The 12770-nt window shown below is 39.5% G+C and overlaps 1 protein-coding gene across 4 annotated transcripts in view; it reads left to right on the top strand.

Moving 5' to 3' along the window:
• The window catches only part of AFTPH (aftiphilin), a 57208-nt gene extending 49399 nt beyond the window's left edge, over positions 1–7809 (top strand). For all 4 annotated transcript variants that reach the window (XM_061622251.1, XM_061622254.1, XM_061622253.1 and 1 more), the window contains one exon: positions 6697–7809. In XM_061622251.1, coding sequence (XP_061478235.1) covers positions 6697–6841 — 145 coding nt within the window. In that variant the 3' untranslated portion in view covers positions 6842–7809. The remainder of the gene's footprint in view (positions 1–6696) is intronic.
• The last annotated feature ends 4961 nt before the right edge of the window (positions 7810–12770 follow it).

Raw genomic sequence — 12770 nt, 5'->3', positions numbered from 1 at the left:
GCAGTGATTGAAATAGGGCTTTGGAATTAACAGATTAATCTCTAACTAGTAAGATATATACAGTATAAATGGTCTTTAATTCAATTAATTAGGGCAGTATTCAACTAAATAATTGCACTAGAGCAAGAATTAGCTGTGGCACCAAGGGACTTTGCCCTCTCCTCCCATGTGCTATCCCCACATTTGCTTTGGAGGGTTAGGGGAACCCCCAGAACAGACTGGGGGGGAATAGGAGGATAACATTCCATTGCGCAAGAATAAATCCTTGCATTGATAGAACAGTTTGCTTAGCACTGTGTTAAATATGACCCTTAGACTGAATTCCTGGAATGTCTGGCTATATACAGGTGGTTTCACTTTCTCTTCTGAAAATGCAGTGTAATACTGGCATTTATGAAGTTTCACTTTGGAACAGTATTTTGTTCATTGATGTCAGTATACTGTACTGAAAGTTGCATTTGTACTAATTTACTCATCTTCCAAAAGGCTGGACTTAGAGAGGCCAGCTCTGCATCAGTTTGAGAGGATATTGTTAGGGAAATGGAGTTCACATGCATAGTATTTACATTCACCTTATCCTGTGGAACAGTGAATTCTGGACAGCTAATCTGAGCAGTTGTCCAGTACCACACTAACAGTTCAGTATGCCATACACATTAAAAAGATGATGGAGGAACATTAGCTACAAGTAGTGAAGCTGTTGACTACTGACATCTTCCTTAAAACATCCTCCCTGCACCACACATGCACAAAACTACCTAGAAGGAATGGTGGCCTCTCCCTCACTGGAAGTCTTCAAGCAGAGGCTAGGCAGGTATCTAGTGGGGATGACCTACCTCTGGATTTCCTGCATTAGGGTGCGGGTTATTTAGGATTATAAAATTATGCATGATGTGGAGAAAGTGGATAGTTTTTTCTGCCTCTCATAATATTAGAATTCACTAATAGGCAAAAAAAAACCTTGAGGTTTAAGAACTTACCTATAGCCCACAGATATTTCTATTGAACTTTAAAAAGCAGGGAAATTGGGCAGCTATAGTGAATGCACCAGGGGATCAGGAGACCTGACCTCCTCTCTGAGATATTGGACTGCCCTACAAATTTGTCAAAATGCAAACACAGTTTGGGTTGGTCTTTCACAGTCCAATCCACTTGCTGTGCAGCTTGGAAGAATGTGGTGCCTCTGAGCATATGGTGAGTAGTGGCAACACCTTCCATCTCCGAAGACCGAGAATGTCATTTTTTTATGTTTGTTGGTGTTCTTACTTTGCTTCTTTCTTGTGTTACTACTGATTCTACAGAACATCTAACGCAGAAAATAGACTGTTGGTCTCACCTGAAAAGTGGTTTTCCCAGGTATCATGCCATCATGCATCTGAAAGCAAGAATGTGCTGAAGTCAGACCTGGGCTGCTCTAGCCCCTCCCACTCCAGTTCATTCATGATGAGACCAAAGTGAGATATCTGACCATTAATAACAAACAGGCAAAACAGCAAGGAAAATAAGGACGACTACCCAAACGAAGGAGCAGCAACGTATACAACAATGTCTTGACTCATTCACACAGTATGACTTTATTGAAATTGTAACATTACTACTAAAATATAATGCAATACACCCAGGCAGCCTCCACCAGGGAGGCCTGTGACGGCATGATACCTGGGGAAACCATCTTTCAGGTCCATTTTCCCCAGGTAGCATGCTATCACGTGGGATGTACCAAAGCAGCACTAGTAGGGAGGGACTAAACACAAAAAACAACCTTTTGCAGAACACCTTCCGAAAGAAGCGTCAGCAAGGGGCATAGTGGTCTATTTTGTAGAGCCTGTTGAATGAGTCTGGAATAGACCATCAACTTTCTTAATATTGTTGCTTCCTTCCTGCTAAAACAAGATCAAGACAGTACATGTCTTGTTTCTGTTCTTTGGGCTGACTGCAGGTGTTGCCACCACTCACTCACTGAGTTCAATGGGATTTACTCCTGTGCAATCATGCTTAGGATAGGTAAAGGAGAAAGCAAGCAGAGTACAACACAGGGGCAAGAGGGAGGGGGTAGAAGGGAGGAAGAGGGGAGGGCAGGTTTGATCACTTGCATGCTTTTTGGGTTCAGTGGGATTTACTCCTGTGCAATCATGCTTAGGATAGCTGAAACTGACCTGGGGGAGGGGAGGAGGAGGGCGGGGAAGGGATTGGATGGATGGGCACTAGGCAGAGGGGAAGCCCCTTGCCTTTCCAAAAGGAAACAATATCATTGTTTTTCAGCATTTCCTCCACCTTTTTATTCTACAGCAGGCACATGTAGCCTCCCACCCAAATTTAAACCAAAGCTGTCCCTGCCCACATCCACACCAGGCCTTATCTCACTTTAGACAGTCATGGCTTCCCCCAAAGAATCCTGGGAAGTGTAGTTAGTGAAGGGTGGTAGAGAGTTGCTGGAATACACCCTGTTCCCCTCACAGAACATCAATCAGAGTGGCTGACTGTTAAACCACTCTGGCCATTGGAGTTCTGTCAGGGGAATAGGACCCTTCACAAACTACACTTCTCAGGATTCTTTGGGGGAAGTCATGACTGTCTAAAGTGAAATAAAAGTCTAGCATGAGTGTGGCTCCCTGATTGGCCAAGCAGCTGTGAATCTGGCTTCTAGAATACTGACAGTTGGTTCTTACTGAGCATAGCCAGGCTTATCATTGACTGTAATGCTAAATTTCTTAAATTAATTAAAAATCAGCTAGGCATTTTTTAACTTTTAAACTTCAGAAGGTGAAGTTCAGAGTATGGGGCAAGGTCAGTAATAGGATTAAAGGTACTCTGTGAACATGGATGATTTTTAATTAAGTTCAACAAATTATGAGAACTCTGACAAAAAAAAAGTCCAAAAGGGGCCTGGTTTTTTTCTCTCTCTCTTTTTACACTTTGAACTCTCTAGTCTTTCTGACTGTTTTGTGTATCGCCATGAAAATTGAGAGGGTTGTTAAGCAAACGTTTCTGAGTTCAGGACTATAAGTTCTATAAGGGTTTTTTAAAAATGAGCTTATGGGAAGCATCAGAATGGCATGGGGGTATTTTCGATTTAGCATTGCGGAATTCAAAAAATCCAAGCTGGCTATAATATACAGCCACTCTCATGGCTGTATAATTTGGGGTCATCTGATGAAATTGATTAGCAACAGACTTAGAAGAAGACAAGAGAATGTACTTTTTCACACCACCCATAATTACGTTATGGAATTCACTGGCACAGAATGTGGTGATTGCCATTAGCTTAGGAGGCTTTAACAGGGGACCAGGCAAATGCATGGAGGTCATGATGGGTATGCAGAACCCAGGTTCATAGAATAGTTTGCTACGGAAGACCGATTGTTGGGAGAGGGCTGCTGCCTTCAGTCTCTGCTCATAACCATCCAGATGCCAGTGGGAAGCAAGATACTGGGCTGCATGGCCTTACGTTAATGAAGCTTAAATGAAATTGAATGTTACATAAGCACTCCCAGTAGAATGTAAAGTTGGATTGACACATGGTTGGTCAGGGAAGCAAGAACTGGGTTTGTGTGTATCCCCACTATTTATGTGCTCATTCATGTGCTACCTCTATATACACAGTCCATCTGACACCAAAGGGATTGATATTATTATATGTGAAAGTTTGTTCATAGAGGGGTACAAGCCTGAGATTGGTTTTACACCCCACAGCATATAGAGTCTACACGCTGAAGAAATGTGTGTACTACCTCTCAGAGTTGAGAAAGAAGGATAGCTAGCACCTGGTGGCTTTTATCAGCATGCAGGACAAGATTTTAAAATCCTGGGCAGATTCAAAGTTTTGGAGCCATAATCACAAGTTTATGATGGCAGTACTATGCAGGTAGGATAAATTCGTATTCTTATGCGCTATACATTTAGGTGTCTTGGAGTGAACATTGATGGCAAACTGCAAAAATGCAAAATTTGTTAGTCTTAACGGAATGCTTACATATACTACAAAACAAAGATGAGCTCTGAAGAGGTCACAGTAACAATCAGGAGGGGAAAAGGTGCATGATTTATAGTAAACAAAATTGCATGATAATTATATAATGGATGCTTTGGCTTGGAACAGAAATCATCATAAGCTGCCTCAGTGAAGAAGTCCCTATATTTTATCTATAGTGCTTTATATAATAGGAAATGAAAGGATCACTGGTAGCAAGCAGGATACATTCGTTGACTTAACACACACACGCCTGATTCCTCCCTAAATCATGGTGTGTGTATGTGTAGCGCAACTACTGGCTCAGCAGAATAGAATAGAATAGAATAGAATAGAATAGATATTTATTGCGGTCAAGGACCCAAAGTGAACACATAAAAAAGAAAATGCAGCAGAAATAGCATGGTAAAATTCAGAATTAGAAACATTAAAGAGAAGCACGAATTATTTGGGCAGCATGTATAAATTTGGCAACTTGGATAGTGATGTCTTTATTCGAACCGAACAGCAGTATCATTTCATTAGAGGGGAGATTTTTAAATTTCTGATTCATCAGAATGGGATTTGAGAAATTTAGATCGAATATGTGTATAAAGCGCACAGTCCAACATGGAATGACCTAGGGTTTCAGTCACTTCTGAACCGCAGGGGCAGGTGCGATGTTCATATGGGATATGGCTCAGCAGATAAGCTTGAACAAATATTTATTGATTGTATTTCTACTCGACAGTTGTGTATATGTGGAATGAGCATGCTGTATCATGTAAGCTGGTGGCTGTTAACAGTCGGATATATCCCATAAAAAAAAAAGCTTTTTTTGAAAAAGGCACCCAAATACATGTGAGTGTGTTTATACTCTTATCTGCCATGTGAAAAAGAGTCCTAGTGTTACTTAATTGGCTTGCACTCTGGAAGTTCTCATGAATCTGGTAAAAGAAGGAGGTAAGTTCAAGTATCCTTTGCACAGTGATGCAAGCTTAACTGTGTAATACTACATTAAGGCACACTGTCACTGCAGAGTGTATCATACAGTTGTTCACTGTAATCCTCAGAATGTACGTGTTACGGGTAAACCAAGCTAGCAGAAATGCAGATCTCACCTGGCATTATGTTGGAATGTGCTCCTGCAAGTATGCAGCCTCGCATTGCACGGTGAAACTGTTTATGTTGAAACAATTAGAAAACGGATATTTCTTCAGTATTCCAACTATACATAAGAGGTTCTCGCTTGGCGAAAGTGCAGACTAGGTTGGTTCATCAAGCGTATCTGTCTGGCCCTGTACAAATAGCTGACTTTGACCTGAGAGATTAGCAGAGCAAAACAAACAATTATTTGTGTATCTTGGAGTCAACCCTTCTCCAGTCGCCTGTGTTACCTTTTCTTCCATTCCTGTATCATGTCTATTTAAGAATCACTTTGTATGCTGTCCTGCAAGGAGTTTGCACTTCTAAAAGGCTAGGCTAAACATAAGGATCTACTGAAAGAGTGATAGCTGGTATCTCTCTAGCCTTGAGCAGTCTGAACTTAAGGACTCTTGGGATCAGAGTGGAGTGCAAAAGAGGAAACATTCAAAATAGGAGAGGGTTCAAGAGACAACAGTTTCTGGTCACAGCAAACATTCCCCATCTGTTTAATCTTTATTAATTCCATTTCAAAAGGTTGCGGATGTTTTCTATGAAAAGTAAGGGTTCTCCACTACCGAGCTTGGCAGTGGTTGAAATTTACTTATTTTCTTACATCTATACCCTACCTTTCTTCCCAAGGAGCTTAAGGTAGGCTACAAACATGGTTCTTCCCCTCCCAATTTTATTCTCACAATACCCCTGTGAGGTAGGTTAGGCTAAGAGACAGTGACTGACCGAAAGTCATTCAATGAGCTTCATGGCAGAGTGGTGATTTGAACTCTGGTCTCCCAGGTGCCAGTCTGACTGGCTTTCCAGTACAAGGTGTATTGTCCTCTTAAGTTACTGGATCTGCTCTGGTACATATTCTGTATCCTCTACAGAAAACATATTGGCTAAAATTATTACTTTTATCTGTCCTTATACAGGTATCCTTTTCAGCATGACTTTTATTAACAGGGAATTTTAAGTTTAAAGAGTTCAAAAGATTTCAAATTCATTAAAGTTAGCATTTGACTTAAATTTGAAAAATCTGTTTGCTGAAACTTGCTTTGTCACCAAGTTCGTGAGGTCACAAACACACGTGCAGAAATGGAAATTGCATCCAAAATCTGAAATCTATCCAGTGATGGAAATTTGTGGTCTAATATCAGTTATCAGAATCATTCAATGAGTTTTCAGTTGTGGATACAGCATCTTAAGGGTTTTAAGTACATATATTGTTATTAGGTAGTAGGATTTGATCCTCTTGTAGATGTTTTACTTGGGTTCAGAATGAAGCATTGCATTTGCTTGAAGCTTGACACAAATATATACCGCTATTCATAAAAAAACATTTAAAATCAATAATCATTAACTATTGCAGCAAGCTATATTCTCAGTTGCTTGTATAAGCCTGGTGACATAAAAATGGTTTCAGCAAGTGTTTAAAAGTCAGACCAGAAGGTGCCACATGAGGAGAGAAGCAGTTTTTTTCATTGCAGTGGTGGTAATAAGCCCCATACTAAGTAGCCATGGCACAGATTTCCTTCAGAGAGATTGCCTTATCTGAAGACCTTTCTCTAGCAATACTGAGTAACTTTTCTTTTAACTTTTTTTAATAGAAAGCCCAAAAAGGAAGAACAACTCAGTGAAGAGGCTGCCAAGGTGATTTCTAGCCTTCCTGACTTATCTTTCATGCATGCCAAGGTGTTGATGTTCCCAGCCACATTAACACCTTCAACAAGTTGCCAAGGCAAGGTAGACTAAAGCGAAGTGAATTGGACAATTTCCATTGATTATTCCCCTAGTCCCCTTTTCTGGGTCCTATGAAATGATCTTGCTTTAATTAAAAGTAATTCAAGTTCAGATGATTTGTTGGTAAGCAGCACTAGAAAGGTATACATAGCTATGTATATTTATTTACATACTGGAGTCCTAAATTTATATTAGAAAAATTGTAAATAACTGGGAAGGATTGAACCTTTTTTGAAGATTTATCCTTTTTGTTGTGCTGGGGTGTAAACATTTTGTCTTTGTGGAATACACTGGTAATGTCCTTCTTACAAAACTTTATAAACATTTTTTAAAAATTGAAATTTCCAATTTTTGCTCTTCATGAAATTCCCGTTGGTTCCCCCTATGCCCTCAGAATGAATCGCTTACCCTTGATGAAAATCCTTTTACTGAAAGCCTTAAAGCTTAGGGTCTTTCAGTAGTCTTTTAAGCAGGCTGAATGTTCCCCTCCTTCTCATCTGTGGCTTTTTTCTTTTTTTGCGGGGGTTGGAGCTCTTCTAACAGTATTGATTTATCATCATTGCCTTTCGAGAGGTCCACTGTCGATTCTTTTTAGTTAAGTGATAGATCACTGCCTAACCACCTGATTCTTGGGATTTAAGTGTCAATCAATTTGGTTTGGGATGGAAGGACCAAAACTATCTAAATGTCTTAAATGAAATATACCTGTTACATATTTTGTTTGTACCACTGTTCATATGTTTTGATTTTGCACAGTGTAAATTTGACATAATCATAGATTGCTATGGTTTAGGCTGTATGTACAGTAAAACTATGGGTTGTAAATGTTTGGGAAATTCCTATGGAAAAAAAGAGAATGCTATGTAGAACAACCTCTAACAAGGTTTATGTGCATGCCTGAGGTCTTTTTGAAATTTCAGTGTATAAATTTCCTCTTAGCTTACACAAAATAAAAAAAATAAAGTTATATAGTCTGTTAATGTGTGTGGTGCCATTGTTTTTCCCTTACCTTTTTCAGTACTGCTGAAGGCAGCACTGAATATTCCTTTCTCCAGCTCAAAGAGAAAAAGTCTATTTGCAGCATCTTAATAATGCACCGCAACAAAACACACACTGTTAGGGTTTTTTAAGGGCCGGTGCATTTACTGCTTTTTGTGGGGGGGGTTGCTTTTTGGGGGGGTACAGTTAATCTGGGAATGTGTTCCTTCATTTGCACCAAAATTTGCTATGGAGAACCAAAGTAATTTTGGCCATGACTGGAGTTTACACTGGAGGCTCACAGGAATCTCTTAGTTGGTAGGGTCTGGAATCTCCTCTTAGTTGGTAGAGCAAACCCAGGATGCTTCTCTTGGCTTCCACAGGCCCCAGGAATAAGCACAGCCACTGGAAGAGCTGGTACAAAAATCAAGAGCTGTGGAAGCTCTACTCAAGCTTTGTTTCGACATTCTTCTTCTAGTTAGTGTATAGATTTTATTATTATTATTATTAATTAATTAATTCGTATCCCGTCCTTCCTCCCAGCAGGAGCCCTATATTGAAAAATATAGGACTGACACCATGCAATGGCTTTGAAAACTGAAGAGGCAACATAATGATAAAAACCCTGTTCAGCCATTCAAAAGAATTGTGAGGGCTCAAACTGTGAAGGGGTACGGGTGCCACCCATGCTCTCAAACTCCCCGTAAGGGCTGGCCCCCCCTACAGATTTTTCCATGAGTTGAACATGAAGGTCTGCAGGGAGATTCTAATCTTTTTCAGCTGAATGCTGTTAGAATCCTCCTTGCAATCAGGAATTCTGCACAATTGGGGCTCCCAATCAAATAATTATAACCACATTCAGCTGAACATGATTAGAATGTCCTTGCATATTTTCATCTTCAACTCACAAAAGGTTTGTAGAAGAGGAGGTGGGGGCAACACACGGGGACACAAAGTGGGATGGCACCTGCACCCCCACACCGCTTGCACTGCCACACCTTCTATAAACGGGGCTAAAGTAACTTACTAATTTATTGTGTGGATGCAGCTGTGTAACTATCTTAATTGTTTTGTTTTAATATGCTGCCAAACCTTCCTGTGGTTGCATTGGGGGTGCTATTGTTTTGTTAAGTTTTTATAATGTGTTTTATTTATTTTTGTTTTAACATTGCTTAATTCTTTTGGGGACCTTCAGGTATCAAGTGACTAATAAATCTAATAAATAATAATAACTGTAAAACTCATTCCATGTCATATGTATTGAAAAAGAAGCATGACTGCTATGTGAGCTGATAAAAGTAAAAGTGTTTGAAGAAGCCTTCCACTAATACCTGAAATATACTATGATTTCAATAGATAATTGGTATTCCACTCTTTCTTTGCTCAGTCTAGACTGAGTGTGACCAGGAAGAGAAAAAGCTGACCCTCCCTCCGCCTGCAGGGTTTCCAGGTAGTACAACCACAGAGATCATGGCCTGTACAAGAGAAGCAGGAGCAGTATCAGCTGTGAGGGGAGGCTGCTGAGGTTAAAAGGGAATAAATTGATATATATCTCATGGCTCTCAGCAGAATGAAGACTTTGGTCCGCAGTTCTGACATTTAAGAATTATAACCCACCTCAGTGGATTGAATTCTTTGAAAAATTGGCTTGGTTGCAGATTTCCCTAGGCAGAAGCAGGAAGGCAGTTTTCACCAATTCCCCCTGTAACCCCTTATTCCCTCCTGGAGTGTTGGGGAACCTTCCAGAATGGGGAGGAGGTGAGCACAAGAGGAAGGGGAAATTAGCAAAATCTGCCTTTTATCTCCTTTCCTTCAGTGAGAGCCTCCTCTGGATCTGAGCCTGTTTTCTGAATGGAAGGATCCCATAAGTGCTTGGAACAGCAAGTTTGGATCAAACCGTTTGGGTGTTAACCACTTAAGTCATGATCTAAGCAGAACCATTGAAATTAATGGACAAGTTACTTACGTTCATTGATTTCATTAACTCAACTAATTGGTTATTGCCTTTTGTTTTTACATATAACTTTTTCAAAGAGGGTATAGTGCTAGCATTGTTTATCCAAACGACATTGGATCTTGACTGCATTGACCCAGATGAAAGGACCACATATGGATAACTTCCATATGTCAAGATGAACCATTAATATATTGTCTACATTTCAACCTCTTAAAAGATAGAGAAACTGACTAAAAAACAGCTTTAACCCTACAGCATTGTTTTATGATATTGAGTTTCCAAAATATTGGTCGGAAAGAATACACTAACCTTCAACATAAAAGTGAACTAAACTTGCAACCAAATTCCCCATAGTTCAAACAGAGAGAATTTGGGTTTTGATTTTTTTATTTGCAGAATATTTCCGGAGATGAGTAATCTGTTTGAAGGAAGCTTTCGCTAACCATTTGAAACTTTATCTTTAATGTAGAATTAGTAATACAGACATTCTGCAATAGCTACATAGATATATCTTAAGATACAAGGAAAAATAATTGAACAATTCATCTATTAAATAATACAGTTATTAATCCAGGATCATGATAATTCCCATAGTTTAACCTTTTTAAACATTGTAAATTACAGATTTTAAATACCTTAAGCTTTTTAAGATTGTGTTCAAATATGCCCAAAAAACTTTTCCAGTTCTGTATAAAACTATTATACCTAACTTCTCTTCTTCTTGTGTAACAACTTAGTTTTGTCATAATGGCTTACTTTATATACCTTTTATTTCTATTCAATAATAGAATGGAATATTATTTAGCATTTTGCATTGTCCTGTAGCAGTATTCATATAAGATATTAACTCTCTTAAATACACAGGCACTGTCTTCTGTATGCGTTAGGAGAAATAACATCTAATTCTCTTTTATTTGCATTATTCTTTCCATTGCATCTCTTACTTGTGTCCAAAATTGCTTTGCCTTTTCATAGTCTCACCAAATATGAAAATAGCTGTCTACATGAGCCACATTTCCTAATACGTTCTGACCAGCAGGGCAGTGTTATACAAAGGCATCATGCAGAAAACCCCTGCAATGCTGAACTTAAAGCCATCTGCTTTAATACTTTGTAGAATATATTTTTTGAAGTTGATAGTTAATTGGTAATATTGTGTGCTTCAACTCAGAGCTAGCCTCAAACATTCGTACAACTATTTTTTTCTTTCTACTTCTAATATCGGGGGCTGCTTGGTAAAGATAAATGTTTTTGTTTCCATGCCCCCCTAAAATATCATGTCCCCCCCAAAAAAAAGTCACCCTAATGGTGTAGCTGCAGAAAAGAGCTATATAGCTATTGTCCCAGGATGGTAGTGGAGAGTTAACTCAAGATTCAAGGCTAGCAGGATAAGCTATTGAAGGGAGACTGGGGTGCCCGCTGCAAGCTGAGAGCTTCTGTCTTTGCACAATTGCCTTTGGTGGCAGCTGCCCATTTGTCTTAAACAGGGCTAGTGGGCCTAGCAGAAACAGGAAGGCAAGGAGAGAGAGGATATCTAATAACTAATGTTCTAATGAAGCTTCTAGGTAGCTATATTTTTGCCTGTGCTTTATGAATATCTCATCTATATTCACCCTTTCTGTAATTACCAGTATTTGCAGTTCCCTGCAGTATCACATTTCTCCTGGCTTGCACACTCCTCTTTGTTATAAGTCTCTTCATTTTTGTAGTTAACTTTTCCCACTCCAGCCCTGATAGGATAGAAGTCACAATTATAAATGTCAATTTGTTGTAGGTCTTCTGTCTTGTACAGAGAGGTTTATTCTTACACAGATTCTCTCTCTTCCTCTGTCTACTATTGTTATTAAATTTATATCCCACCTTTCCTCCCAGAAGAAGCCCATGGCGGCAAACAAACAAAAAAGCACTCTAAAACATCTTAAAGACAAAATACTCTAAAACATAAAACAAAACAACTTTGAAAACATATTAAAACAAAATGTCTTAAACATCTTTTTTTAAAAAAAAAAGATTTAAAAACATCTTAAAAAGCAATTCCAACACAGACAGAGTCTGGGATAAAAATTTTAAACTTAAAAGGCTTGTTGAAAGAGGAAGGTCTTCAGTAGGTGCCAAAAAGATAAAAGCCTGTCTAATATTTATGGGGAGGGAATTCCAAAGGTCCGCTTCCCATGTTGTGCAGAACAGACCTCCTGTAAGATGGTATCTGCAGAAGGCCCTCATCTGCAGAGCACAGTGATCAACTGAGTATATAAGGGGTAAGATGATATTTCAGGTATCTTGGTCCCAAGCTGCATAGGGCTTTGTACCCTAAACCAGAACCTTGAACTTTGCCCAATAGCTAATGGGCAGCCATAAAATGGGACCTATAAAATATACACAAAGAGAGTCTTCTGAGAAGTGGTGTCTATCTGCCTAGGACAGGGATAAGCATTGGCAACCCAAGAACTCAGTCTAGCCCTATTTCAGAAACAGCAATTGCCCTACAGCTCAGATGCTGCCTTCCATTCAAATAGATTCAAGGCCTCTTAGCCATTTCCTCTGTACTCTGGACAGAAACTGAGGCCTATCTTTATCATGCACGCAAGTGCTGATGTCACTGTGCATTAGCAAGTGCTAATGTAACATCAAGCTACATGTGATGTTCCCCATATCTATTCTTCTGTGGGGGAGAAAAGCAGCTTTGGGAGAGAATTTTGAGTGAATGGAATGGTAGGAAGGAAAAGAATTAAGCAGTTCCTCTCCCTGTCACTCCTGCTCCTCCTTCAATCCTAGCCTCCAAGGCCACTTTGAAGGGGTGGGAGAAAATGACTGGGAAGAAATGAATCATCGTTCAAACCTCAGGTATGCCTTTCTCCCCTTCATCACATCTCAGCTGCACACTTGCATTTTCCTTTGTCTCTGGCTCACTTATAGAAGAGAGAAAGCATAATGGGAGGTCTCTACTAAAGCCTCTGTCTGTTAAGGAGCCTTTTACCTCTATCTCTGTGAGTCAATGGGCAGAGC

Source organism: Rhineura floridana, chromosome 4, assembly GCF_030035675.1.
Source record: "Rhineura floridana isolate rRhiFlo1 chromosome 4, rRhiFlo1.hap2, whole genome shotgun sequence".
Taxonomy (NCBI): Eukaryota; Metazoa; Chordata; class Lepidosauria; order Squamata; family Rhineuridae; genus Rhineura; species Rhineura floridana.
This window is presented reverse-complemented; position numbering and strand designations above follow the sequence as displayed.